This window comes from Amphiura filiformis, chromosome 11, assembly GCF_039555335.1.
Source record: "Amphiura filiformis chromosome 11, Afil_fr2py, whole genome shotgun sequence".
Taxonomy (NCBI): domain Eukaryota; kingdom Metazoa; phylum Echinodermata; class Ophiuroidea; order Amphilepidida; family Amphiuridae; genus Amphiura; species Amphiura filiformis.
Genome location: NC_092638.1, coordinates 16873670 through 16898914, shown reverse-complemented (window position 1 = coordinate 16898914; position 25245 = coordinate 16873670). Strand labels below are relative to the sequence as shown.

Below are 25245 nucleotides of genomic sequence, written 5' to 3'. Positions count from 1 at the left end.
CTGTGACAATCAAGCCCAAAGACTTGAACAAAGGCTAATTTCAAGTTATGCATTCTAATTTTTGGAAAACATATTTTCCAATCTTTTTCATAACCAATTAGCAAAAATAACATATACATGTAATATTAAAACTATGAGCTAACTCTTACACTATACTCAAGATTTTGGATGCTTAGACTTGTGCCAAGTCTTACAATTTTAGTGACTACTATTGTAAGAAAACATGCAAAATTGCACGTTTTCGGACCATTTTCCCCCAAATTGCAAAAATATAAAAATTTGACTTTTATTGCCAGTTAGGACGAACTAAAGAATTAGGATTTAGCTGTTTCATTTGGCAAAACAGGATATTTTTTTAATCCAAAAAAATTAGTAATAGTTCTGGAATGGGGAGTAAGTACTGATGATGTAATATAATTATGTACTTAGTTCAATGCACAGACCATTGCAACAATTTACATGCTTATTTCTGTCATTAATATTTAATTCAAACTTCAGGATCATTCATTTAAAACCTACAGTGGGTTAGGCATGTTGAGTTCACTTTAATAGGTAGTAATAAAGATGGCTGCCTATGACAGCGATTATGGGTCAATATCAATAAACTTTGCACTGTGAAACGGCTTTCGGCATAAGTTAAAGTTGAGTGAAGTAGATTTAATCACAGATCCTAATAATGGATGGTACAGGGAATTTAGTACAAAGCATTTGAAAACTGAAAGGTGAGTCGACTGACTTTTCGAGATATGAAGCAAAAACCATATTTTATTTAGAATGATTCATATGCCGTGTTTATGTCTACTTGGTTTATATTGATACTAAAATGATGTAAAATGAAACACAATGAATTATTTATGGTATTTCTGTTTTATGGGCAAAAAATCCACAAAATTGGTCAAAACACTGTGGTAATTGCTTCCCTTGTTGGCTGTTGAGTTAATCTTTTCTGTGTACAAATTGTAAGCTAGCATCATTCTCAGACCAATTTTGTGAACTTTTTACAGGGTGACCTGAGCCAAACCTTTATCAAGGAGGAAGATATTGTTGTTTACAATACATATATACAAGTGGGTTTTAAAAATGTTGGTCATGGTAAATTCATTTTACATATTTTTTCTAGTCAGTGTGTAGTACTGCATGATTCGTTCTTGAGTACTATGCAGTGGCCATGGAAGAATTCTGTTCTTTTTTGCATTTCTGTGATTGTTTATGTATAAGCAAATTCAGGTAAAAAAGGTGTGTATTTTTTTCCCTGTACGCCATATACATTTATATGAGTGTATGGGGATTTCTGCTTACATGTATGTGAAGTATTGTTACATGTTTTACGCAATACCTTTGAGGTTTTCAATATTATTTCTGAAATAAAATTTCAGAAAACTAACCACTGCATTAATATTATTGTTCTTGTCTCATTATGTGTGAGTGTCTTAAATTACAAGGAATTCTACCTTACACATTGACTCAAATCAGTCAGTCTTGGAATATAATTTTAGAGAGTAAGATTGAAATATTTTAATAACTGCCACATTGAATAACAATACAATTGATACAAGAAATGTCTTTAAAAAAGACAATGCCTCCAAGATACCAATGGGCACCTTTTGTTATTAGTTAAGGAGACACTTATAATGCTAGCTTTAAGGTAACGCTATTGGATATAGATTTTTGTCTGATTGAAATATGTGAGCCCATTCTCTCCTGATTACAAGACTGAAAATTTTATTTTAATCGGATATTCGGTTACCAAAATATGGCCTGTCAAAATGGCTTTCTTTTATTTTTGTTATGCAATGTTGTCAGGTAGGCCTTATTTTCTAATTATATATGCAAGAGTTATACAAAGTAAAATGTTCAGATCGGCTACAAAATAAGATATAAAACCCATGGATGCCTTTGGCAAATTTCCATTTGCATAATTAATTTGGGCCCTAATCAACTTTTCTAATAAGTGGCCCTGATTAATTATGCAAATTGAAATTTGCCAAAACGCAACCGTAATTTTGTAGTATAGTGTGTGTTCTACCCATGTAGGCCTACCATGCCTCAGTGCCATAGCTCTTTTAATTGTATCTGATTATCTGAAATCTTTACTTTGCATAATTCATGCATGTAATTAGAAAATCATCTGGCAACTGGACTTGTCAAAAATATAGAAAATAAAAAGAAAGTTGTTGCCAATTTTTTTTTGGTTTCGTGCCATTTTGACAGGCCATATCTCAAGAACCTAATGTAATCTACAGGGCATAAGCTTTAACATACTATAGTATTATTTAAATAGAAAGAAAAATCTAAATTTGTGCATTAGCCAATAGGGCCACGGTCACCTAAAGCCATCTTGCAGATAATTCTGATGTATGAAATAAGACCTTCAAACTTTCAGATATGAAGAGTTCCAGATGCAGGCAGCAGTTTCTGTTTTTTAAAATATAGGCCTAAGTTGTATCAAGAGTCATTTCTTGTGGATTTTTTGACTGAAAATTACAATTGTAACGTTTCAGAGTAACAAATTTTCGTATCAGATTCTTTTATGCTTGTTTATTACACTTTGTATTCAGGACTAATATAGGCCTAATATTAATATTATTATATTTAGGGGGTCTTTTCATAGGCCATTACTTTTTTTGTATGTGTAATTGAATAAAAAATCAAAAACATTATTGTTTTGTTTTCTTTCCTTCATTTGTGCTTTGTTTTGCATCGAAAGGGCCAATATCAACACCTTGTTTGTAAGAAGTATTGTGTGGGGAAAGATGATTCTTGCATTTTATTTTTATTTTTAAAACAAACAAAAAGCAAATTTCTCAGTCATAGTCTTGAAACGGTCATGGGTATGCATACAAAAATATTGCAACAGTACTCAGTAGAATGTAAAAAACTGACATCATACCACCAACATGACCAACCATGCATCTGAAGCAAATACTTTAAAACGAATTATTCCGAATTAGCCTATATCAACGCAATAAAATTGCAATACTTTAGTACATGATTTGAACAGCAATGAAGCCGGCCATAGGCGCTGCTAGGCGATCATAGTTGAACACGGCACAGCACATACATCTCGTATGCAGAGAAATCAAATAGCTAGCCGGTCTTTTCAATCCCATCATTTCAACCTATTATTATGATGTAGACACGCATGCACGATGATTGCGGCCTAGTCGAGTTTAGCATGCATGCCAGTCGGCCTGCTGACTCACTGCGTATTAAATGCCACCAAAATACCTCAAATTTTGCACAAAACAATCCATGATGTCAAATTATCACATCCAAAGTGTCGCCATGAACGTCAGCTTCAACTTCTCCAGCCAAAGTTTTTGCATTGATAATCAGGTTTCATGTAATCATGAAATTAAACCTTGTTTAATGTGTTTTCCCATTGCCACACACAGCATAATGGTTGTCCGACTTGATTTGATGTGATGAGGCTACAACCCATAATTAAATACCGAATTAAAAACACTAGTTTGCGTCTGACGTCATGACAAAGGCGCGCCGTGATTGGTTGCTGACCTGCGCAGTATGGCATTTTTGGTCTGGTTGACAGGACGGCATACGCAAGCTAGTCTTTTTAATTCGGTCTTCAATTATACAACATATGAGTTTGAAAAAATTCTAATGCATAATTCATGAGCTTGATAGACTCGCACCATTGGCGCCACGTGCTAGGTGTTTCTAGAATCCCTATAGAATACGATTAATTTTAATGCTAATTTATTGCACATGCTGAGGAAGCGTGATTACCTTTTTGAACATTCGGAAATGGCGATAGGCGAATTTATTATATGGCGCAAAGTGGTGGGGGATATATATTGGGCTCTCGATATTGGGCGGAAATTAGAGTACTTGTCAGAATATAAATTTGTACAATCGGCCTACATGCCGCGCAATGTGCGGCATTTTAGGTGTAAATTTCAAATCATACTACCTCCTGGCGGAGGCAGAAAAAGACAGAAATCAAAAAACTACAGTGGGAATTCCAATTGAATGAACGCAGCTTTCAACAGCTGTATTCGATCCAACCGCGATCGTATTTTGCGTATTTCAAACTACAATGTGCCCTTGGATATATACTAACCAATCACGAGTGCATTGGCATGGTTGGATTCACGTCCGCGTTACCCACGCACAGTCGCAGACGCTGGCGTACATCGCGCAGTGTACGCAAAAAATTGTCATGCTATGTCAGGCTGTGTTCATTCAATTGGAATTTCCGCTGTAAAAAGCGTGTGAAGTTCTTGTCAATCAAATTTGGCTTGTCTTGTGGTTGGTTAGCATACATGTATGTCAGAATGGGCGACTGCAGATCCGTCGGATAACTCTTTTTCAATGGGAAATGAACCTTGCTGCTTGGATGATGTCATGATGAGGTTAGCATTTATTCCGTATTGAAAAGCGTGCTCCGACGGATCTGCCCTCGACAAGCCTCATGTAGCTTGTAGCACCTGAACATGTTTAAAACAAAACTGCCAACAGGTTATAGATAGTTTTGCTTTAAACATGTTCAGGGGCCAATGACAAAGGAGGTTACCATACATTTGTAGCTATGCTATGGTAACCAAGCACGGACTGCATAGTTTGATTGACAGGTCTGTCATCATATGTAAACTTTTTTTGTCTTTGCTTACTTTTCTGAACTTATTTATACCAACATTGAGAATATGAGAAGGCATGGCACAACTTCACCAAGCACTACACGTATGAGGAGTTGAGGACTGGTGATCGATCACTCTCAGGCTGTAAATGTGGATGTTATTGATTTTGCTGTACATGCAGTGAAAATGAAATTTGGCATTAAGAAACTTGACAATTTGGCATTCTTATGTAAAGGTTACAGCAAACAATTTACCCCAAATTTAGCAAAGCTTGGTTACGGTACCATACTTTCCAGTTTAATTTGATGAGTTACATTGTACATCCAGTTGCTTTGATTATAGCAATTGGTGGTAACATTTCAAATTTTTAACCTTGTTCATATTTTATTGATTGGATCATTTCAACAGTTTATCATTTCCAAACGAGTGGGATCATATGCATCAAAGTGATGCAAATTCTTAGTATTCACAATACGATCGCCAGCGGTTTGCTGGGGAGAAGCCAATATACACAGTACATCATGGGAAAAAGTTGGACATCCAAATCTTATGTAAAATGAATACAACACAGAAACATGTCATTTTGTGTTTAAATGTCTATTATAATGTTACACACGGAATCCTCAGTGGAGCTGTTTTCAACATCATTATTATCACACTTGTGTTAAAATCCAATGGTGGATAGAACAGCGAAATCGGCCGTGGAGGTCAAAATTGGAATGGCAAGAGCAACCAATGTCTGCACTTTGTACTGTGAATACCAAAAACTGGCAGTTAAAATAATGCAGACAAATCTGAGACTTGTACATTAGATTTGATAAGACACTATATGGCTTTGAGAGAAGCTCTCTTTTATACCACAGGCTGGGTCAGTCTGGGTGCCTCTCCGTCCATGGGGTAAGAACGTGCAACACACAGGGCACCGCTAACCCCAACACCCCTCAGAGTGTTGGAATTAACAAGGGTATCACTGTCAGTATAAACAAACTGTACACACAATGAACATGAAATCACTGATCCTTCATTATGCACCATGAAGATTACACCCCAGCATACACACATGCCCATTCATTATTAGCATGGAAGTTCATCTGTATTGGTAATCCATACATATAGATTTTAATTCTTAATTCTCGATCAAGGTATGCCACTGACAAAGGCTGTAGTAGTAACAGCTAAGAATTGCAGCTAGAGGTACATATTTTTGTATTGTGATCAAGAGTTGCACTCTTTTTCATGCATTTTGTGTGTGTGTTCATCAAGCTCTTGCCTCTACTCCTTGAGCAAAATGCAACCTTGCAATCTGGACTCTCCTACATTATAGCAACATCTTCGGTCTACATGGAATTGGTAGGAAAGCATGACAAATGTATATTAAAATTTCTAGTGGGATAGATCTACAATTATGTCCAATACAATACAATTATTACAATATGACATCCCTAAACTCGACTATAGAACCACTCATTGAAAAAATTGGGATTCGTACTACTCAATTCGTCGTTGGGTAGGAAAAACATACTTGTGGCCCTTGAACATGTTTAAAACAAAACTGCTAAGAGGTTACATAGGAGGTTTTGCTTTAAACTTTAAACATGTTCAGGGGCCAATAATGCATAGGAGGTTTTTCATGCCCAACGACGTCTTATTATTATATTACTTCAACAAGACACTTTTACATGTATTATTGAACAAAGTTGTTTTTGAACAAGGAAAATTCATCTGTAAAATATGGGCTCTACAAGAACAAAACAAATTGCTGAATAGTTATTGTGAAACTTGCACCAGCTCAAGGACTGTCTTTTGGAATTTGCAGGAGAGCATTAAATAGCTCTTCTGGCGACTTCAAGGAGAACTGTTTAGAGCATTTACAATAGAATGTAAGGAGAGAATGGTCAACTAAGGAGAGCTAAAAATCACTCTCCTACATGTATATCAGATTTAAGGAGAGCAGCAGAGAGTGATTGCTCTCGCTCTCCTCAAAAGGCAGTCCCTGCTGACCTGGTTGGCCCCTATCCAAAGAAAACCATATGGGTATTCATAAAAGTTGACAATTTCAGAATAATGGACGGATTGATGCAAAGTAAATTTTGGTATGATAAAACATTAATTCGTTCATGATGTAAATACTATGCATGGAATATTTGCATGTCTATAGTAATGTATAATGAGTTATTTCTTGAAAATACACACATTTATTAGCAGTTACAATTACCAATTTCAACCAGGATCCAAGTTCACCGACTTCATCATTATGTTTTAAATAATCAATCATGATGTCAGCAAAACCACCTGCACTAATATATGAAGCATTGTTTTTGAATCGGATTCAATTAAGCCTACTCAGAGTTAGCCTTGTATAAAGACAGGGATTATATAATACAGCTTACATAACAAAGCTGTCTAATCCCTCAATGAAGTCTTGACTAAAGGCTAACTTTGTGAATGCTTACACAAAGGATCAACTCGAAAAGATAAATTACAAATTTGATAAAATTTTAATATTGGATAAAACATCTACAGTACATTAAATTATCAATAATCTACTTCTTCTTTTTCCCTTTCTTTCCCTTCTTGCCCTTCTTCTTCTTTGACTTGAGCGCTTTACGACACTTGTACGACCTCCAGAATGATTGAAGCACTGTAGCAGCCTTGATCATCACAGCCAGTAGCTTCTCTTCTCTATCTCTCTTTTCCTTTGCAATCGCCTTTCTTCAACAATGGTAGTGTATTCCGATTCCAGGGTCTTGAATCTCTCTTCAAGTTCATTCAATTGTGCTTTTTCTTCTGTGTAAATGGTATCAAGATCCTCATATTCAGCCTGTTGAAATCAAATTTATACAAAGTCAGTGGTTAGTGAATAAAATTGGAACTCCTAAGATTTAGACTCTATTTTTGTTCTCCTTTCACTGGGGGGGGGGGCAGTGGGCACCTCAATCGGACAACAGGGTGTTAGTTAGCCTCCCATCCACTTGTCATCTTGGATGGGCAGTTTGCTTTTGGGACAGGCAAAATTAATGCCAGTGACATATGCTAAATTCTAAAAAAAATATCCAGTTCAAAAGTCTCACTGCATTTACACAGTATGAATATAGCTGCGATTTAAAAGCTGTAATGGCTGCTGATCTGTGATGTTCAAGACACAGAAATTTGGCGGACCATTCACTTTTAATGTGGCATATTTCAAATTTTTGAAGAAATATTTTTATCGAATATGGCTGACTGTCATACCATTGTCATCACAATAATGAAAAATTATCACGAGAAACGATATGTGCCATGTGCTGCACAGTAGGTATGGTTGTTCAAAACTTTTAAATTCAATGAATCAGATTATCCTGAATTCTTACCTGTCGCTCACCCATATCTGCATCATACTTCTGAATCCAATTTTCTACTTCAGTTTCAATCTTGTACTTTCTCTGAAATGGCAAAAAATAATCCAATGTTTCAATTTAATAATAGTCGCACAACTTGACAAGTTGACACATAATTTTTGGTGAATCTACGAAACTACTTTTTTATTTAAAAAGAGGAAAAAGGAAATTGCTCAAACATTTGTCAAGTTTTTTTACTGGTCACAGCTAAAAACACCTTATTTTGCTTGATGACATATTAGGAGAAAACCTTTTATGGACTGATAAATTTGAAGTCTATTTTAAAAGGTGGTATTACACCCTTGATAAATTTTGTGACTAATTTTGCATTTTTCTCAAAAAATAACAGCACACTGGAATCCAATTACTTCACTGAAATTTCAGTGATTCAAGACAAGTGGTTCATCATAACATTCTAGCGGTACCTCTTTTCTTATCATTAATAACATATACCGCTTGTCTTGAGCAACTGAAATTCCAGTGTAGTAACTGGATTCATTGCCCCTATAATATACATAACTTTTGTTACCAGTGTGTTATTATCTTATTATTTTTTGAGAAAAAATAGCCACAAATTTATCAAGGGTGAAGTACCATACCACCTTAGAGCCCATAACTGCAAACTTGGAATTGAAAAATTGTCCCTGTAAAAGTATGGGTCTGTCAGTTTATACTGCAGAGTTTGAATGGGGGAATCAGCCGTGGCTGAGCTTGAACTCAATGAAGGCACTGCAAAATAAAACAAAACCAATCTGAAACTTAACTGAAAGAGGGACAAAAGTAAGCTGAATAAAACTCAAGTTTGAAACTTGTGACCATTAACTTCAGTTTAAGTGCACTAGATTTGAGTTAAGTGCTAATCCCTAAGTCAAGTACATTATGAGATTATGTATTAGTATTGTGATTGTATTGATTTATCATACATTGTAAGTGCTTTCACTTCAGGTAATTACTTTTAATGAAGTGGTTATAAATTGCCAGGAAAAAAATTCAACCCCATAAATGGGTGATTTTTTTCAACTTCAAGACGCTATAATTACTGCGAATGCTTTGCAATAAACTTATGCACATTTTGTGCATGCATTTGCAGAGAGAACACATGTACATTCATGCATACCTTCCTCAAAGCTAGTTCACTCTCCCTGTGCTCTGCAGTATTGTTGGCTAATTGGGTCTTCAACGACTGAAGTTCTGTCTGGAGTTTTGCCTGCTTTCCTTCTGAGTTTTTAGTGTCAGCCTGTTGCTGTTTCTCTGCCTCAGATTTAGTTCGATTTAATATGCTCCTCAGAAAACTTCTCTATTTGGTGAAGATCTGCTTTCAGTCTTCTGATCTCATCATTACGCTTGGATATCTGTAAAGACATGGAAAAGTCATTCACAACATAAATAAAAAGAATTATTGACAATTTGTAATTATTTTACCTCTCTTTGACTCTTCATTCTAGTTTCACAAATCCCTAAAAAGGAGACCTAACAGTTTCTTTTGGAGCAGAATTTGGTCTTGTGGTGTTATCTTTTCTTTTCTTTTTTTTTCCCCCAAAAGTTTCTAAACATTTTGGTACAAAGCATTTACTTAGTAACGCTAGTCTGCATTTAGCAGTTCTGTAAAAATCAGGTTCAAACAATTGTAAGATGCATTAATATGTTTTGTGTAGGCCTACACACACAAAGTTAATTCCGATGTAATAAACAATGTGCATCTATACAGTAATACATGTAGGTTGGACTCAATTGAATTCTTTTTTTTTAAATGAGCATGATCAAAAGAAAAAAAATTAAACAAAGCAAGAGAAATACATAGGTTACCTCTGAGTCCTTTTCATCTTCAGCCCCTTGAAGTTCTTCCGAAAGTTTCTTGATGACTTCAGAATTCTTTCTTTCCCGAATAGTGATCTGTTCCAAGTAATCGGTCTTTTCTTTTTCTTCAAGTGGCGTAGTTAACAACCTTTCCAAAATAAATCCCCTAAGTTCATTTACATACGTAATCATGGTACTAGCTTCTTGGTCTCTCCCATCACGATCAGTACGAAGGGAGTTTACTGCAGCTGGATTCAGAGTCAATAACCGTAACACATTTTTACAAGAAAACTTGAGCTGATTCTGTAGGTAATTCAATGTCCTATTTTCCTGTTCCTCCTCTTCGGAAATGTGTGGTCCAGTTTCTTGACTTTCTTCCACTTGCTTATTTTCTAACTCACTCCTTCCACTTCGACCACTACCTAAGCTGTCCCTCTGAGATCCCATACTTTGTTGAGAATGTGGCGTCTCCCTAACATGCTGGCTTAATTTGCTTGAAAGCCTTGACAACGGTTCCGCAGAGTTATCACCAAGCTCGTCACGTGTCATGATTTTCTCTTGAAGATCATTATACGATCTCTGAATGTTTGAATGTTCTTGGAGTACTGACACAAGCTCTGGCCCAAGAACAACACTAAATCTTTCAATGTTTTCAAGAACATATGGAAGTAAAGTAACAATTTCAGCTTTTCTGATGCTGTCATCGAGAACTGCCAAGATGCGCTGTGATTCCACTGTGGTCAACTTCTTTCTACCAGGATCAAGTATACGTAAGGGATCTGTTTTTGGTGGTTTTGGCTCTTTCGGTGGCTTTGGTTTGGCCATAGTTGGTCTCGGTGGCTCAATTCTTTCTGGACGTTCTTTAGGACCTTCTGAGCGAACTTTGTTCAGAAGCTTGAAAGTCTCCATCACTGCCATATCAGCAAATGCCATTTTTGATTTTTTTTATCGGGTCTGCCCTCCTACAAATAACAAAATTCAGGAAATCTCAGTTGCTTCACGCAAACAAAGTTTTAATGTTGTATAGTCGATGACTTTTTTGCAGCTCTTATATGTCCATTTCAGCTAGAAATTTGGAAGTTTTTGTACACTGATTTTGTACACAAAACCCATTCAACACGAAAAACACACTGTGCCCTGCAACACAGACCAAAATATTGTATACTAGAGCGGAATAAAAAAGTAGTTCACGCCACCTATGTCAACTGATTTGAAATATCACAGATTATTTATAAAAGAATACTTACTAAATTAAATCCTTTTTATTTACACACATGACTATTGTTTCCTGTCTACGATTTACGCATTTGATATGCCGTTTGGGAAATTTTCGCGAATAAATATCCAAAAACTTATTTAGAAAATTGGTCCGTTGCTATGGACCGTTTCTAGGAAATACGTCACTCTAAGATCGTACGCGTGGTGACAGCTGGTGACCTTTGACTGTACACATGAACTCTGACCTAGAAATGAAAATACGGAAGAAAAGTGTGTGAGCAACACGTAAACATGTCTCAATTAGAGGATGAAAACCCCCTTTTGACATCCACGTTTGCATCGATTCAAAGTGATATAGGTAGGTTTATGATGCAATAAAGATTTGTGGTTATTTCTTAGGGTCAATTTCAATTTATTATGTAAGCTTTAAATTATTATATTTTTATTTTGTCAGCCAGCTATGCAAAAATGTATGGCATGCTGTGCCATGCATGCATGGCCATGCATTTCATGCATTTGCATGCATGGAGATGGTGATGCATGGTCGATGATGATCATTATTTAGGTATGAGGTATGAGAGACAAACCTTAGTTAACACATTTGCTAGTCAGCCAAATTCGCCTAGACCAGGGCCCAAACACAATACATTAAAGCCATATTATAACATTTGCTGAGGAGGACGCCCTCACTGAATTTTTTAATTCATTTTTTTTACAGGATTAAATTGTACTTTATTAAACCAATATAGCCTGCAAAAATCAAGACTCTAGGTGCTGTAGTTTTGTCAAAATCAGAGATTTTGAATAAAAGGCTGATTCAGCCCTTTATTATTACGATGGAATTGTTAGTCGAACGCATACACGATGTCAACACACAGTATGTAAGCGGCGTGCACGACGGTGATATACACAACAAAGGGTCGTACCACAACATGACCGAAGGAGTGGTACGATTGGCTTACATGTGCGCTGGTAGTAAATTCCAATTTTCTTTGCTTTGCCGTAGTTGTTCGCTCAAAAATAAAAGGGATATATCTGACAGTAAAAGCTAACATTTTATGGCAAAGAAATGCTAATCTATTTTGTTTGAAAATGTTATAATATTGCTTTAAGGCCAATCATGGAACTCGATTAATACGTACCACTCCTTCGGTCATGTTGTGGTACGACCCTTTGTTGTGTATATCACCGTCCCACGCATCACGTGCGTGTGTGTGTTATGAACATCGTGTATGCGTCGATTAATAATTCCATCGTAATAATAAAGCTGGATTCCGCGCTTTATTCAAAATCTCGGATTTTGACAAAACTACAGCACCTAGAGTCTTGATTTTTGCAGGGTATATTGGTTTAATAAAGTACAATTTAATCGTAAAAAAGGAATTAAAAAAATCAGTGAGGGCGCTTTCCTCAGCAAATGTTATAATATGGCTTTAATAAAATATTATAGTACAGTGTGTCGGTAATATGTCACGAACTATTTAATGATATTTTAGAGACAATAACTAACTTGAGGAAGAAGTTTTTATTCATATGCATGACATTGTACTCTGTATGGCAACTGCGTACATGTATCACACGTACATGTATGTAAACAAGTATGTTACATACGATAACATCCTTGCAAGTTCTAACTTCGTATCACAAGCTATCGATTGATCATACGAAAGTTAGAACATTTCGAACAAATTGTCAGTATTGACTGTTGGTCAGACATCCGGGCATGAACCGTCTGACAAAAGCACTGGAGTGAAAACAACATTCGCATTCACTGAACTCTGGAGTGTATCACAAGCTATCACACTATTGTGCCAGGTTCGACTCCCTGCAAATAAAAATATGTGATAAGTTGTTTTCACTCCAATGCATGAATGGATGTGACGTGGGCCGTGGCCCGACCGAAAGAATAGTACTTCACTTGACCCAAATATTATATGATTTTTTTTGGTGATGAGACAATCACACATGGAATTTTGGGAGAGATTTTGATAGCAGTTCCACATAGAAAAGCTGCTATCATCATGAGACTATCACTGTTTTAAGGGGGTACTACACCTCCCTGGCCAATTTTGTGCCTATTTTTGCATTTTTCTCAAAAAGTATAGCGCATTGGTTACAGGTAAGATATGTATATTATATGGGCAAAGACCGGCAGGTTCGTTTTGCATACCTGCATACTGCATATTTCTAGAGTTTCTTAGTGGCGAGTTGTAAGCATCAATTGTTGCAGATTGGGCATATATCGTAAACAAAATATAAACACATATGATATAAACACTTTTGTTTGACCGCAGACATCTTAGAATTTGCAAGAGATGCTATAGATTAGATTGGATGACTGTGCAATGCTCGAGCTCTGTGTTATGAGTATGAATTAATTTTCTAGGTGTCTGCATCTCAATTTGGAAAAACATTCAGTCTTAAATGATTCAGTCAGCATCACCTTAACATAAACTATTTCATTTAGCACATGGCTGTTCTGTTCTTGCCTTCTTGACAAATATTCTCCAAAACAAAATACACATTGTTTATGTCAATTATGAGTGTAGATTTGTGACATCATATCCCATAATGCCTATCTTTGAATGGTCTATGCTTATACCCCGGTACTACAGTAAGGTGGAATGTCCCACTGAATGATGGGACATAATATGAAATCCAGATTTTTGAGCTATGACCTGACACCATAAAGACATCTAAAAAACATACCAATATTGAAATAGTTTGAGTTCAAAATATATAACCTGAACCCTAACATTTGGTGAAGCGGCATTGGGGGGAGGGGTATAATTTAAACTTAGTATCATAGGCCTAGGGGGACACGGGGACGAGGTATGGTAATTTTATACATGGATGAGTGTTCATGAACTGATGAGGTAGGGTTTTTTTCCTTCAATGTAAAATTTGTTAGTAGTTTCAATCTTTTCCTAATCTTTAGGAAAGTCCTTCAGTAGGAATGTCCCTTTTCTTTTCTCTTCTAAAACATTATTAGGGTTAAACCCCTTAGAAAAGACTTGGAAGTGATTCTTGTTACTTTAATATTAATAAACTTATTTAGGTCTATGTATGAAGTTTTCCTATAAAAGCATTCCAAAATATTTGAAAAATCTAATCTGACAAATCTCAGAAATTGAGGAGGGAGGGTACGAGAACCAAAACATTGATTTTTTTTGGCCCGAAATGGTGCCATGCAATTCATAAAAGTAAACATTTGATAAAGGTGAGGCTGCCTCTTTTTGTTATTCAATTCTAATGGGGCTCATCAGTAAAGTTACTTCCTGTTTTATAATGATACAATACATTGCTTGTTTGCAATGATACAATTTAATACAAAAACGAAATGGTAGATAAACCATACACATGTGGTTAGAGGAAAGTTTGGATAAAGATTAATGATCATCCCTTGGGGAGGTCCAGTGAAACTGTTAAGGTGGCAGTGCATCTACTACATATCTTGGGTTCTTTTTTTTTTTTTTTTATATTATTGAAATTAAAACATAACACTCATTAACCTATCAAAATGAAAAATATCATGAAATTAAACTGAAGTGCATACACACCCATCCACCTCTCTCCATACACGCTACCACCTCAAAGTTCGCACCAACATCACCAAAACATGCTCTCCAAATAATGTAGCTTTAATATACTCGCCACTAAGAAACTCTAAAAATATGCAGTATGCAGGTATGCAAAACGAACCTGCCGGGCAAAGACTACAACTACTGCACTGAAAATTCAGCAATTCAAGGCAAGTAGTTATTGATTTATTGATCAAATATTGGTTTTCAAACCCCCTTAAAAAACCATATTTAGGGTGATTTTAGGGTGCTGAATTCAAAAAAGTTGTTTATCATGATCAATTTTTGGTTATTTTTATTATATCCTACCAAAAAAATGTTTTGAAGGATTGGATGAATAATCTACACCAAGATATACCAATGCCACACGTCAGTCAAGCCAGTACTATTATCCATAACAGGCCCGACATGACTATGCCATTGGCAATTTGGCATGCGGGCAGACCTTGCCGTCTAGATTTTAAAGGCGAGTGGTTAATCACTCCCTAACATGATGCTAGGCGAGTGGTTGAATTTTCACAAATGCCATTTATTTGGGTATAATCAAGTAGAGCTTTGGTCTAGAAACGGTATTTATGAACTTATGATCATGAAATGCGTGTGAAGCGCGCTAACATTTGTGACTTTCTCTGCTTGGAGAGGGCACAGAAACGTTGGCTGATTCAATAATTGCTGATTTTGGGAGATTCGCAGCGAGTGGTAGTTAGTGTCTATGGTGAGTGGAAAATCGCTCGCTAGAAATCGAGTTTGGGCGAGCGGTGGCGAGCGAGAGCGATCGCTCGCCTCAAACGGCAAGGCCTGTGCGGGCATGTGTACAATGTAAAAGTCCAGCCCTGGTAATTTTGGTAAGATCCCTTTTAAAACTCTTGAACCACAGGTTAAAAATCAGGCTTGCTCTCAGCAAATTTCCACTTTGAGTAAAACCCCCTTTTTTCCATTTTCTTTAAAGGTTCAGGGTTCATAGATGATGCATCCAGTACGGGAAGCGGCGGAAGAGAACTATTCGACAAAAAAAGCTGGGAATTGAACTACAAAGAGGCAGCTATTTATCTACAGGAAGGAGAAAATAACTTGAAATTTGACACTCATCCCAAGAACCAAGATGCTTTACCAGCGTATATTTTGGTTCATAACTTTTGGTTTTATGTCATGGATTTGTGTGCTGCCATTCTTATTATGACATTGGCTCTTTTTGAACACCCAGCTGTACTTGTGTTTCAACTAGAAGAAAGTGTAAGTAGATCTAATATTGCCTCTGATTGGTCAATTACATGATACCTTCATCACTTTAATCACCAATCAGAATAGAGCTTTGGAAACAATTCATCCCAATTTTTTGTGTGGTGAAATTATTCTAACAATGTTGCTGATTGGTCCAGTTGATAATGGAAACTTCTTTTTTGCCAATTGGCAGGTAGTTCTGTTGGGTTTAAGTCCACAAACACATATTCTGATTTACCTGTGCGATATTGCAATGGGTTGTGATGCTATAGTAATTTCAGTTGGATGCACCATTTCAAAGCAAACAGTGGATGGATGCACAGTAACAATACTGTGCGAGGCCTTTCCAAATGAGAACAATAATCTGCATATTGTTAAACAGCATTGTTGTGGTAAATAACGGCTTGTTGATGGTACAACTCGTTGCTAATTGTGATTGTATCAATCACACAAGTAAATGAGAAACATGTGGTTGTAGACTTAAGGGATCTAAAATGAGCGTTTATTGCGTTTCGACAGTATTTTTTGTGGCACATGAGAGCACCTCAGACCTATCGAATAGCATTCTGAATACGAAGCATGTCTTTCTGATATCAAATAATTTTCATTTTTTGAACATCACAATATAGTACAAATTTTATGACAAATTATAAAAATTTGATATTTTTTGAATTTTTGATATATAACGTTCCTCGAAGTACTAATGATATATTCTTATAGTGTATGTAGCAGGGAGGAAAAGCCGACGGTCAATTGAAAATTTTGACCTTTCATATTGAAGCTATGGATTTTTTTCCCAAAAAGACCAATTTTTTTTTGGTGTTTTGAGAAAAAAATCCATATCTTCAATACGAAAGGTCAAAATTTTCAATTGATCGTCGGCTTTTCAACCCACCTACATACACTTTAAGTATAAATCATCAGATTTATAAAGTTTACTTCAGGTACTGTTAAATATCAAAATATCAATTTTAATGATTTGCCATAAAATGTGTATTAAATTGCGAATTTCAAAAATTCAAAATTATTTGATATCAGAATGACATTCTTCGTATTCAGAGTGCAATTCGATATGTCTGATGTGCTCTAATGTCCCAAAATAAATACTGTCCAAACGTTCACACCCCAGCCCTTAACATGGTTAGGAAACAAGCTCTTCATATACATGTATAGGGTCAAAGTTCAATTTGTTGTCTGACGCAAAAACTCTACAAAGCTTCATTGAAATTCATATTGTGCAGCATGATTTTGGACCTGGTGGGCACTAGGACTTTAATTGAAAAAGTGCCTAAAGCAAGTATTTTTCTTCAGTGTAAAATGGACCCAAAGCAAGTACTAAACGGTTGTTTTCCATACCCTAAGCAAGTAATTTACTGTTATGTCGCAATGAACACATAAAACTGCCAGAAGTGATCAGTCAAGAGGCCTGAAGAAAAACCAATGAAAAAGCACTTGCTTTAAGACATTTTCATGATTTTTGTCTGCATTTTGGGCTCTTGGCTACTTTTTTTGAGTAACATACCTTTTTTCCCATTTTGCTGTTTTGATATCCTAAACAAGATACTTGTGTATGGCACACGGTTTTGAAAAAAATACCCCCCCCCCCCTTTTTTTTGTACATGAAATATGGGTGATATACAATTTGAAATACAAATGGCAGATCACATAACAACAGAATGTCAGTATAATGTATACCGTAAAACCTTGTCTATAAGCATATGGTCACGTGTTTTAAACTGGGTACACCAATAGGGTGGAGCAGTACTTTTGTGCGAGATTTTTTGTGCTAATTCTTAGTATTTTTAAGTCAAGGGTGTCACCTACCTAGACAAATTACCCATCATATTAAAGCGTTTGATGAGACCTTTGTATTGATACCATAACAAATTATGTAGCATAAACCATTCTCAAGTTATTTTGATTTTAGTGAAAACATGACAGGGTGGAGCCGAGGATTGATATGGAGGATTGATAATTATGTAAATTTAACTAAAAATTTCAAAAAAATTGTGGTATATTGATATATTTGCTTCTTTTAATTGGTTTTATGTTGTAAAGACTTAAGAACAATTATTTAGAAACTAAAAAAGGTAACTCTGTCTTTAAATTTAGTGAATTTCTAGTGCAAATCACTTGATTACAGAAAATGCCTGAAATTGCACTGTTTGTGTGTAAATCCCTATTCGGAATGCCTTAAATGTTTGTTTCAAATATGTTCGCACACAGCGAAACCTGTAACAGGTATCCCAATAAAAGTATACATTTTTTAAAGCTCTTGAGCCAAGGAACTTAAATATGATGTTCTTTTCAACATAGGGTATAATATGTAAAAAATATATCTCACTGAAGATCGAACATTTTTTATGGAAAATGTTGCTATTCAAAGTCCTTCCTACTGGAAAACTAAAATAATTTTTGGATTCCCTGTTTAATTTCCTGTCAGGAAATGTATACTTTTCTTGTACTTATGGGTTTAGTTAACAAACAATCATATTTGTAATAAAAAGCGTGCATTTTCAAAGAGGAAAAAAATTGGAAATTTTGGGTACTGAAAAATCTACCAACTCAAAACACATGGCCATTATAGTGTTTTTGATGAAAGCTTAATTAATAAGAAACACACGTAAATATACCAATACAATATATTGGTCTTACAATAATACTTGTTTGTATATGCTTGGATCTGTTATTTATTTGCTCAAACTCCATAATGACGCCTGGAATAATTTAGCTTTCATCAGAAGCACTCTATATGCTTGTAGACGAGGTTTTATGGTACCGTATTGGTCCGAGTATAGTCCCACCCGTTTTTTATGTGAAAATTTTTCACAATTGGGGGAGGTGGGATTATACTAGAATTTCAAAAAAAAAAAAAATTTTTTTTTTTTTTTTTTTTTCGGTTTTGAGTGTCCTGGACCTAGATTTAGATGTTAGGATCATTCATGGTTGACCTAAAAAAAAAAAAAAAAAAAAAAAATTAAGATATTTTGTATTTTTAATATGAAAATTGATAATTTGTATTCATGTCATACTCTATTAATGATTTCAAAATGCATTGAATTTGAATGCATTTTGAAATCATTAATAGAGTATGACATGAAAACAAAGTATCAATTTTCATATTAAAAATACAAAATATCTTGAAATTTTTTTTTTTTTTTTTTTTTAGGTCAACCATGAATGATCCTAGCATCTAGGTCTAGGTCCATCCAGGGACACTCCAAAACCGGAAAAAAAATAAACTTAAAAAAAAAAAAAAAAAAAGAACATGGGACTATACTCGGACCATTACGGTATATTAGCAAGTTCTTGATTTGAAAGTTGGCTCAGTAACCTAACCTGGACTGGTAAATTTAAGAGGTACTCACTCGCCCATCTAGAGAGTGATATGAAAACAATTTCCTTCCTAATTTCAACCAAAAAGCTGTTTAGCTCTGTTTGTTTTCATTGCAGATCCATGCTTCGTTAGAACTGTTTGGATTGACAATCATAGCTATAGGATTGGGCCTGAAAATGAGATGGCTGGGACCAAAGCAATTTATGTTGCACAAAAGAACTTGTATAAAGGTAAGAGCTTGAAACATATCTGTTACTGGAAACCAGATCTATGTTGCGACGTAAATCTCTCATACTGACAGTCAGGTCTTTGTCATTGAGTTTTACTTATACCTCACAGAATAAAGAGAACCAGGACTCGACCACCATCTTGATACAGACATGGAGCAACAATTGGGGGTATTCGGTTTCCCTCGGAATGCGCTCGAGGCATTCATTGTCATGCAAGCGCAACATGGATGATGGGCAAATTTGGGAGACGCACTTGATGCGACCTGTACGCGAGTACCTGTCAGATGAGACGCAAAATTGTTTTTGTTCGTCTCCGCTCAGCATCGGCAATTCCCGAATACCCCCAATTTTATCCCCATAGCTGACAGCACGATTATACGTTGCGGAAAAGGGAGTCCCGGTTCTCCTTCTTTAATTCTGTGTACCCCTCCATTCCAAATGCTTATATAGGGAGAGGTCTTGTCAATACATTTTCTTCTACAGACCAGGTATCTCCTGATAAAACCATAAAACCACTGGGCCACGCTGCTCTCAACGAAGTAAGCACCTTGGGTCATCAAGAGCTGGCCCAGGCCTTATGGTATAGAAATTTATGGCCCTACAATAAGAAATTTTCCACTAATCTGGTCCTCTAAGGCAAATGAGCAAATATGTTTCTCTTGATCTTGGGCCCCTGTAAGGCTTTGGCATAGACACCAATACCTCCCCCCTCATATCGTCATTTTAGAGTGACTAGACCTACTAGAGATTTGTTTGTTTGCTTGCTTGCTTGCTTGCTTGCTTGCTTGCTTGCTTGCTTGCTTGCTTGCTTGCTTTGCATTCTTGCTTATTTCATTTATTTATTATAATTATTTTTAAATTTTTATTCAGCAAAATTGACAACAGCTAATACAAAAAATATGCATGAACAAATGTAGCAATCATGCGACACAAGAAACACAACCAAGTCAATGAGCCAGGATATCCCATGAAGTTGGCAAAATATGCCAACTTATATCCAATGTGCTATTCCATTTAAAATCCACACTACCCCTGTGGAAAATTTCGGAAATATCTTCCAAAGAGGGAGTATGAATTTCAGATAGAATGAACACATTATAGGCAGCTCCATTTGAATTTCATACAACCTCTGAGAAAGATTCAACCTGGATCTTCCACAGAGGGAAGGTGAGTTTCAAATGGAGCTGTGAATGTATTCATTCTATCTGAAATTCATACACCCCCTGTGGAAGATATATCCAAATTCTTCCACAGGGGTAATGTGGATTTTAAATGGAATAGCCCTATGTGGTACATAAATGAAAAGGTGCCTGCAAGAAAGGTATATAAAGTAAACACAGCCAAAAAAGAAAGTCTCCAGTAGTTCCATCCCCATTTAATCAGAGTCTGATGAGCTTATGGCAAAATAATTCATATAATAGTTTTCTATACACTTTCCTTCAAAGGTTGATACCAAATTTGATATCAAAAGTTTAATCATCGTGAGCATAGAAACCGTTGTTTGGAAATTCGCGCAATTTTAAAAATGACATAGGAAATTGTATCACGTAGCAGAGCTAGCGTGAGTGCCAAGAATTACGTCGCCTGAATAGGCCGGCAGGTTAAAGGTTTACCCATGCATGTCAAAATGCAAATCAAATACCCCGCTCTTTCAATTGTGCGCATGCAAGTGTGCAATGATTCCTGTACGGGTTGCTTCAGGCCACATAATAAGCTGATACCATGCATTGGATTTTGCGTGGTCAATTTGTAATTTGTCATTTTTAAAATTGCACGAATTTCCAAACAACGGCTCCTATGCTCATGATGATTAAACTTTTTATATCAAATTTGGTATCAACGTTTGAAGGAAAGTGTATAGAAAACTATTATATAAATTATTTTGCCATTAACTCATTAGACTCTGATTAAATGGGGATGAAACTACTGGAGACTTTCTTTTTTGGCTGTGTTTATAAGGTATTGAATGACTTCATAATATATTTGTTTAATTTCAGGCGATAGTGCTAATTGTAATGTACTGTGAGTCAATTACAGTACTTGCTCGCCAGGAGAGTCATTTTAGAGTAACCAGGGCTTTACGACCATTCTTTCTAATTGACTGCCATTACTGTGGCGGTGTCAGGAGGTAAGACATTTACAGTGCACAAAAGAATTAAGGTACTAGTTGTGTTCATCCTTGTATATCCTAAACAAATTAAAACAAACAACCAATACCTGTACTCTTTAGCTCTGATTTAAGACCTTTGTTGAAATTGGTTGAGAATTAAAGAAATGATGATCTAAAACCTAATGAAGAAATCAAAATTAAAAGTTGCACTTTTGCGTTCTGATCAATGAAAGCATGACCCTAGTTTTAATGTGTTAATCAATGGAAGCACTGTGCTTGTTCTCTTGTTTGAGAATGCATTGTGTACAAATCATTAGGGCATGTAATGGAGCAAATTGCAACTTATAAATTTGAATATTCCTCGTCATGTCTTTATTTCTTGAACAATTTCAACAAATAATGTCTTAACTCCGAGCTAAAGGATGCAGCTATGGCTACTGGTTCCAATTATGATATAATTGTCTTTGTTTAGGATATACCGGGGCTGAACATACATTGTAACTGGTACCTTAATTCTTTGGTTTGCTGTATTTTACATGTATTTTTTCTTTCTTTATTGTGGATGGCTCTTGCAATACATATGTACTGGTCTCCCAAGAGGACGTCCAGATAACTATTACAAACAAACTATTTAAGTATAAATATACAATAAATACATAATTAAATTAGAAAAACATTTACAAATATGTGTACATGTAGTTAATTGAGTGGTGCACAGTGTCAACACCCTGTACTATAAATATTTTTTTCCATACAGCTCAATACTCCGTTGAAATCAATATTCTATTATTGACACAGATAAAGGAAGTTTACATATGCATTGTGTTATAGGTCGTGCACCTGGAACTTAACTAAATGGGCTAAACGCATTCCTTTATACCTATAAAGTATAATTGTCATTCTCAAAATTAAATATATCTAAATTTTTACATTGGATTTCAAATTTTTTACATTAAAAATGCAGTAAAAGATATCCACAGCAAGCTGCAAGGCCCCGCTAATTAGTGTACTGCTTTTCGAGTGAGTGTACTGGAAACAAAACCCTGCTTTTACCTGAAAATTTTTTTTTTCTTGTAATAGAAACATCATATGGGGTACTTGAGCATGCACAAATCGTAATAATGTGTAGAATATAGAAACGCTGTGGTATCTCATATGATAGTCATGGTATGCTTAGCCTGAGTCGCTCGGCCTATCTCGAACAAAATCGCGATGCGTAGCTGTTAAAAAACGAGAGGATTCGCTGTACTATCACGGCAATTTTTAACACAAAGATATAGGGATGATGACGATGTGTGGTGTAGCCAGCACTTTTTCAGAGGGTGGGCAAAGAGGGGGCAGGGGGGAAAGCCAACTTTTAAGGGGGCAAACATTGACGAAAATGGTCAAAAATGAACTTATCTTACATATCAGGGCGGCATGCAGTATCCCACAGGGGGTAAGGGGGGAAGACTTCTCACAGGGGGGAAGCTGTACCCATTTGCCTCCCCCTTGGCTATGCCACTGGATAACAATCATCTTACTGATATGATTATGAACCAGACTTTTAAACATTATCATATTTAAACCTGTGCAGACTCAAAGAGTTAAAATCTTAAGAACACCAACTGGAAGGTCATTCCACACCTTAGTTCCTCTATAGTGAAAGGTACATTCACCCAGAGTGTTCTTCCAAAGTGGAACAACTTAAGTTTTTTAAATTGACTATGGGTACCTTTTGCATGCATACATTCAGTAAGGATAAATTGAGAACTCAAATAAGACGGTGCTGAACCTTGAAGGCACTTAAACACTACAAGAAGAAGCTGACTTTTCCACATTTCATTCAGTTTTGTCCAATTTAAAGATTTCATCAAGTCATTTATTGGAGTTTCCATGTCAGCAGTAAGTAAAATCCTAGTCAGGAATTGGGATTCTAGAGTCCCAATCCCCACTAATCTGGCTATGGTGATAATAAGCATTGGCCAGTTTTGTGAAAAAAATCTGCATTCAAGGAAATTGTGTGTGTGGCATAAGGAAAACTAAAATTGGTCAACAAAACCCATTTTTGATCTAAATAATTTAAGAAAAATTGATGACCCTAAAAATCTGTCAACAGATCTGTGGTGTGCTGCTGCTGATTGATTGATTGATTGATTGATTGATTGATTGATTGATTGATTGATTGATGATCATTTTTTTTTCTGCAAGTTGGCAATGTTTTGTTATCATCATCAGATGGTGTTTCTAGTAGAAAATCTTGTGCTTTGAAAAAGTTTTGTCCATTTAGGGTGGGCTGGTCTCTTTCTTGATGTATAATAATCTCTCACTTTTTCTGTTTAAAGGGAAAAAATGAGGAGCAAGAATAATAGAAAATAGAATTAACAATGATCAACTGCAAATCTTACTTTTACTGCACTAAATGTAACCAGACTACAACAATAATGTTAAAGAAACCCAATGCTATATATTATTTCCTCTGTTTTGATTTCACAGAGTTATCGTCAGATATTTCAGTCACTACCGCCCATTCTGGACATGATGGTACTATTATTCTATTTCTTACTCATATTTTCTATTTTAGGTAAGTGGTATTTGCTAATTGAAGAGATTATGTACCTGACACAGACTTAGATAAGTTTGAATGTGGGTGTGAAAAAAGTTAAATGTCTTGGACTCATGTGAGGTTGTGGGTTTGAACTGCAGTGGTATCACTGTGTTGTAGGATCTTCTCCACTGTTGCCTCTCTGCTGGGTACAGGCATATTAGTGTTGACAGGCTTCAGGAAATTTTACTCGGATGATCCTGTATAAATGTAGGGCCTATAGGCAAAGAACATTTTTTTAGGAAATTGAGCACTCCGAACTGGAGGGATAGCGCAAGCTCAAAAATTTAAAAGGTCCAATTGATTTTACCTTTAAGCCATGGAAACCCAAGTTTAAGGGGTCCAATGAGAATTTTAAGGGGTTCTGAATTTTGAAAAAATGATTTAGAGTCCACAAAATAACTTGCCCACACAATATGTCAGTTCAAAACTTCTTTATTGTAAAAAACATTTATAGTTTTCGTAAAAAATAAAGATTTTTCATGATTTTGGAACGCTCTATTCGGATGATTTCTTGGGTTTTCGGTGTCATAATTTGTGCCTCTTTTGTAATGACAATGATGAAATTTTATTATGTGCAACTCGGCAAAGGGCTTACATAATTTAAGCTTCCTGGAATTCTGTTCATCATATAATTTAAGGGGTCCATGCAGTTTTGATTGGACTGGTGGTCACTTTCAACTTGTAATTTAAGGGATCTAAAATGAGCGTTTATTGCGTTTCGACAGTATTTTTTGTGGGACATGAGAGCACCTCAGACCTATCGAATCGCATTCTGAATACTGAAGCATGTCTTTCTGATATCAAATAATTTTCATTTTTGAAAATCACAATATAATACAAATTTTATGACAAATTATAAAAATTTGATATTTTTCAAATTTTGATATATAACAGTCCTCAAGTAAATTATATAAATCTAATGATATATTCTTAAAGTGTATGTAGCAGGGAGGAAAAGCCGGCGGTCAATTGAAAATTTTGACCTTTCATATTGAAGATATGGATTTTTTTCCCAAAAAGACCTAATTTTGTTTGGTGTTTGGGAAAAAAAATCCATATCTTCAATACGAAAGGTCAAAATTTTCAATTGATCGTCGGCTTTTCATCCCACCTACATACACTTTAAGTATAAATCATCAGGTTTATAAAGTTTACTTCAAGTACTGTTAAATATCAAAAATATCAATTT

At 35.7% G+C, this 25245-nt stretch overlaps 2 protein-coding genes across 2 annotated transcripts in view; one reads left to right on the top strand and one right to left on the bottom strand.

Annotated features, from left to right (window-relative positions):
• Positions 1-4198: 4198 nt before the first annotated feature.
• LOC140164451 (dynein regulatory complex protein 10-like) lies at positions 4199-10930 on the bottom strand. Its single transcript, XM_072187733.1, is given in 6 exon segments — positions 4199-7302; positions 7305-7419; positions 7949-8020; positions 9093-9245; positions 9247-9327; positions 9782-10930. Coding segments are annotated over 6 exon segments (1506 nt in total). The 5' UTR covers positions 10706-10930; the 3' UTR covers positions 4199-7141.
• Positions 10931-11185: 255 nt separating this feature from the next.
• LOC140164452 (two pore channel protein 1-like) overlaps positions 11186-25245 on the top strand; it is a 57537-nt gene continuing 43477 nt past the window's right edge. The window contains exons 1-6 of the mRNA XM_072187734.1: positions 11186-11348; positions 15521-15804; positions 19246-19359; positions 21357-21487; positions 23132-23134; positions 23947-24032. Of these exons, the coding sequence (XP_072043835.1) occupies positions 11282-11348; positions 15521-15804; positions 19246-19359; positions 21357-21487; positions 23132-23134; positions 23947-24032 (685 nt within the window). The 5' untranslated portion in view covers positions 11186-11281. The remainder of the gene's footprint in view (positions 11349-15520; positions 15805-19245; positions 19360-21356; positions 21488-23131; positions 23135-23946; positions 24033-25245) is intronic.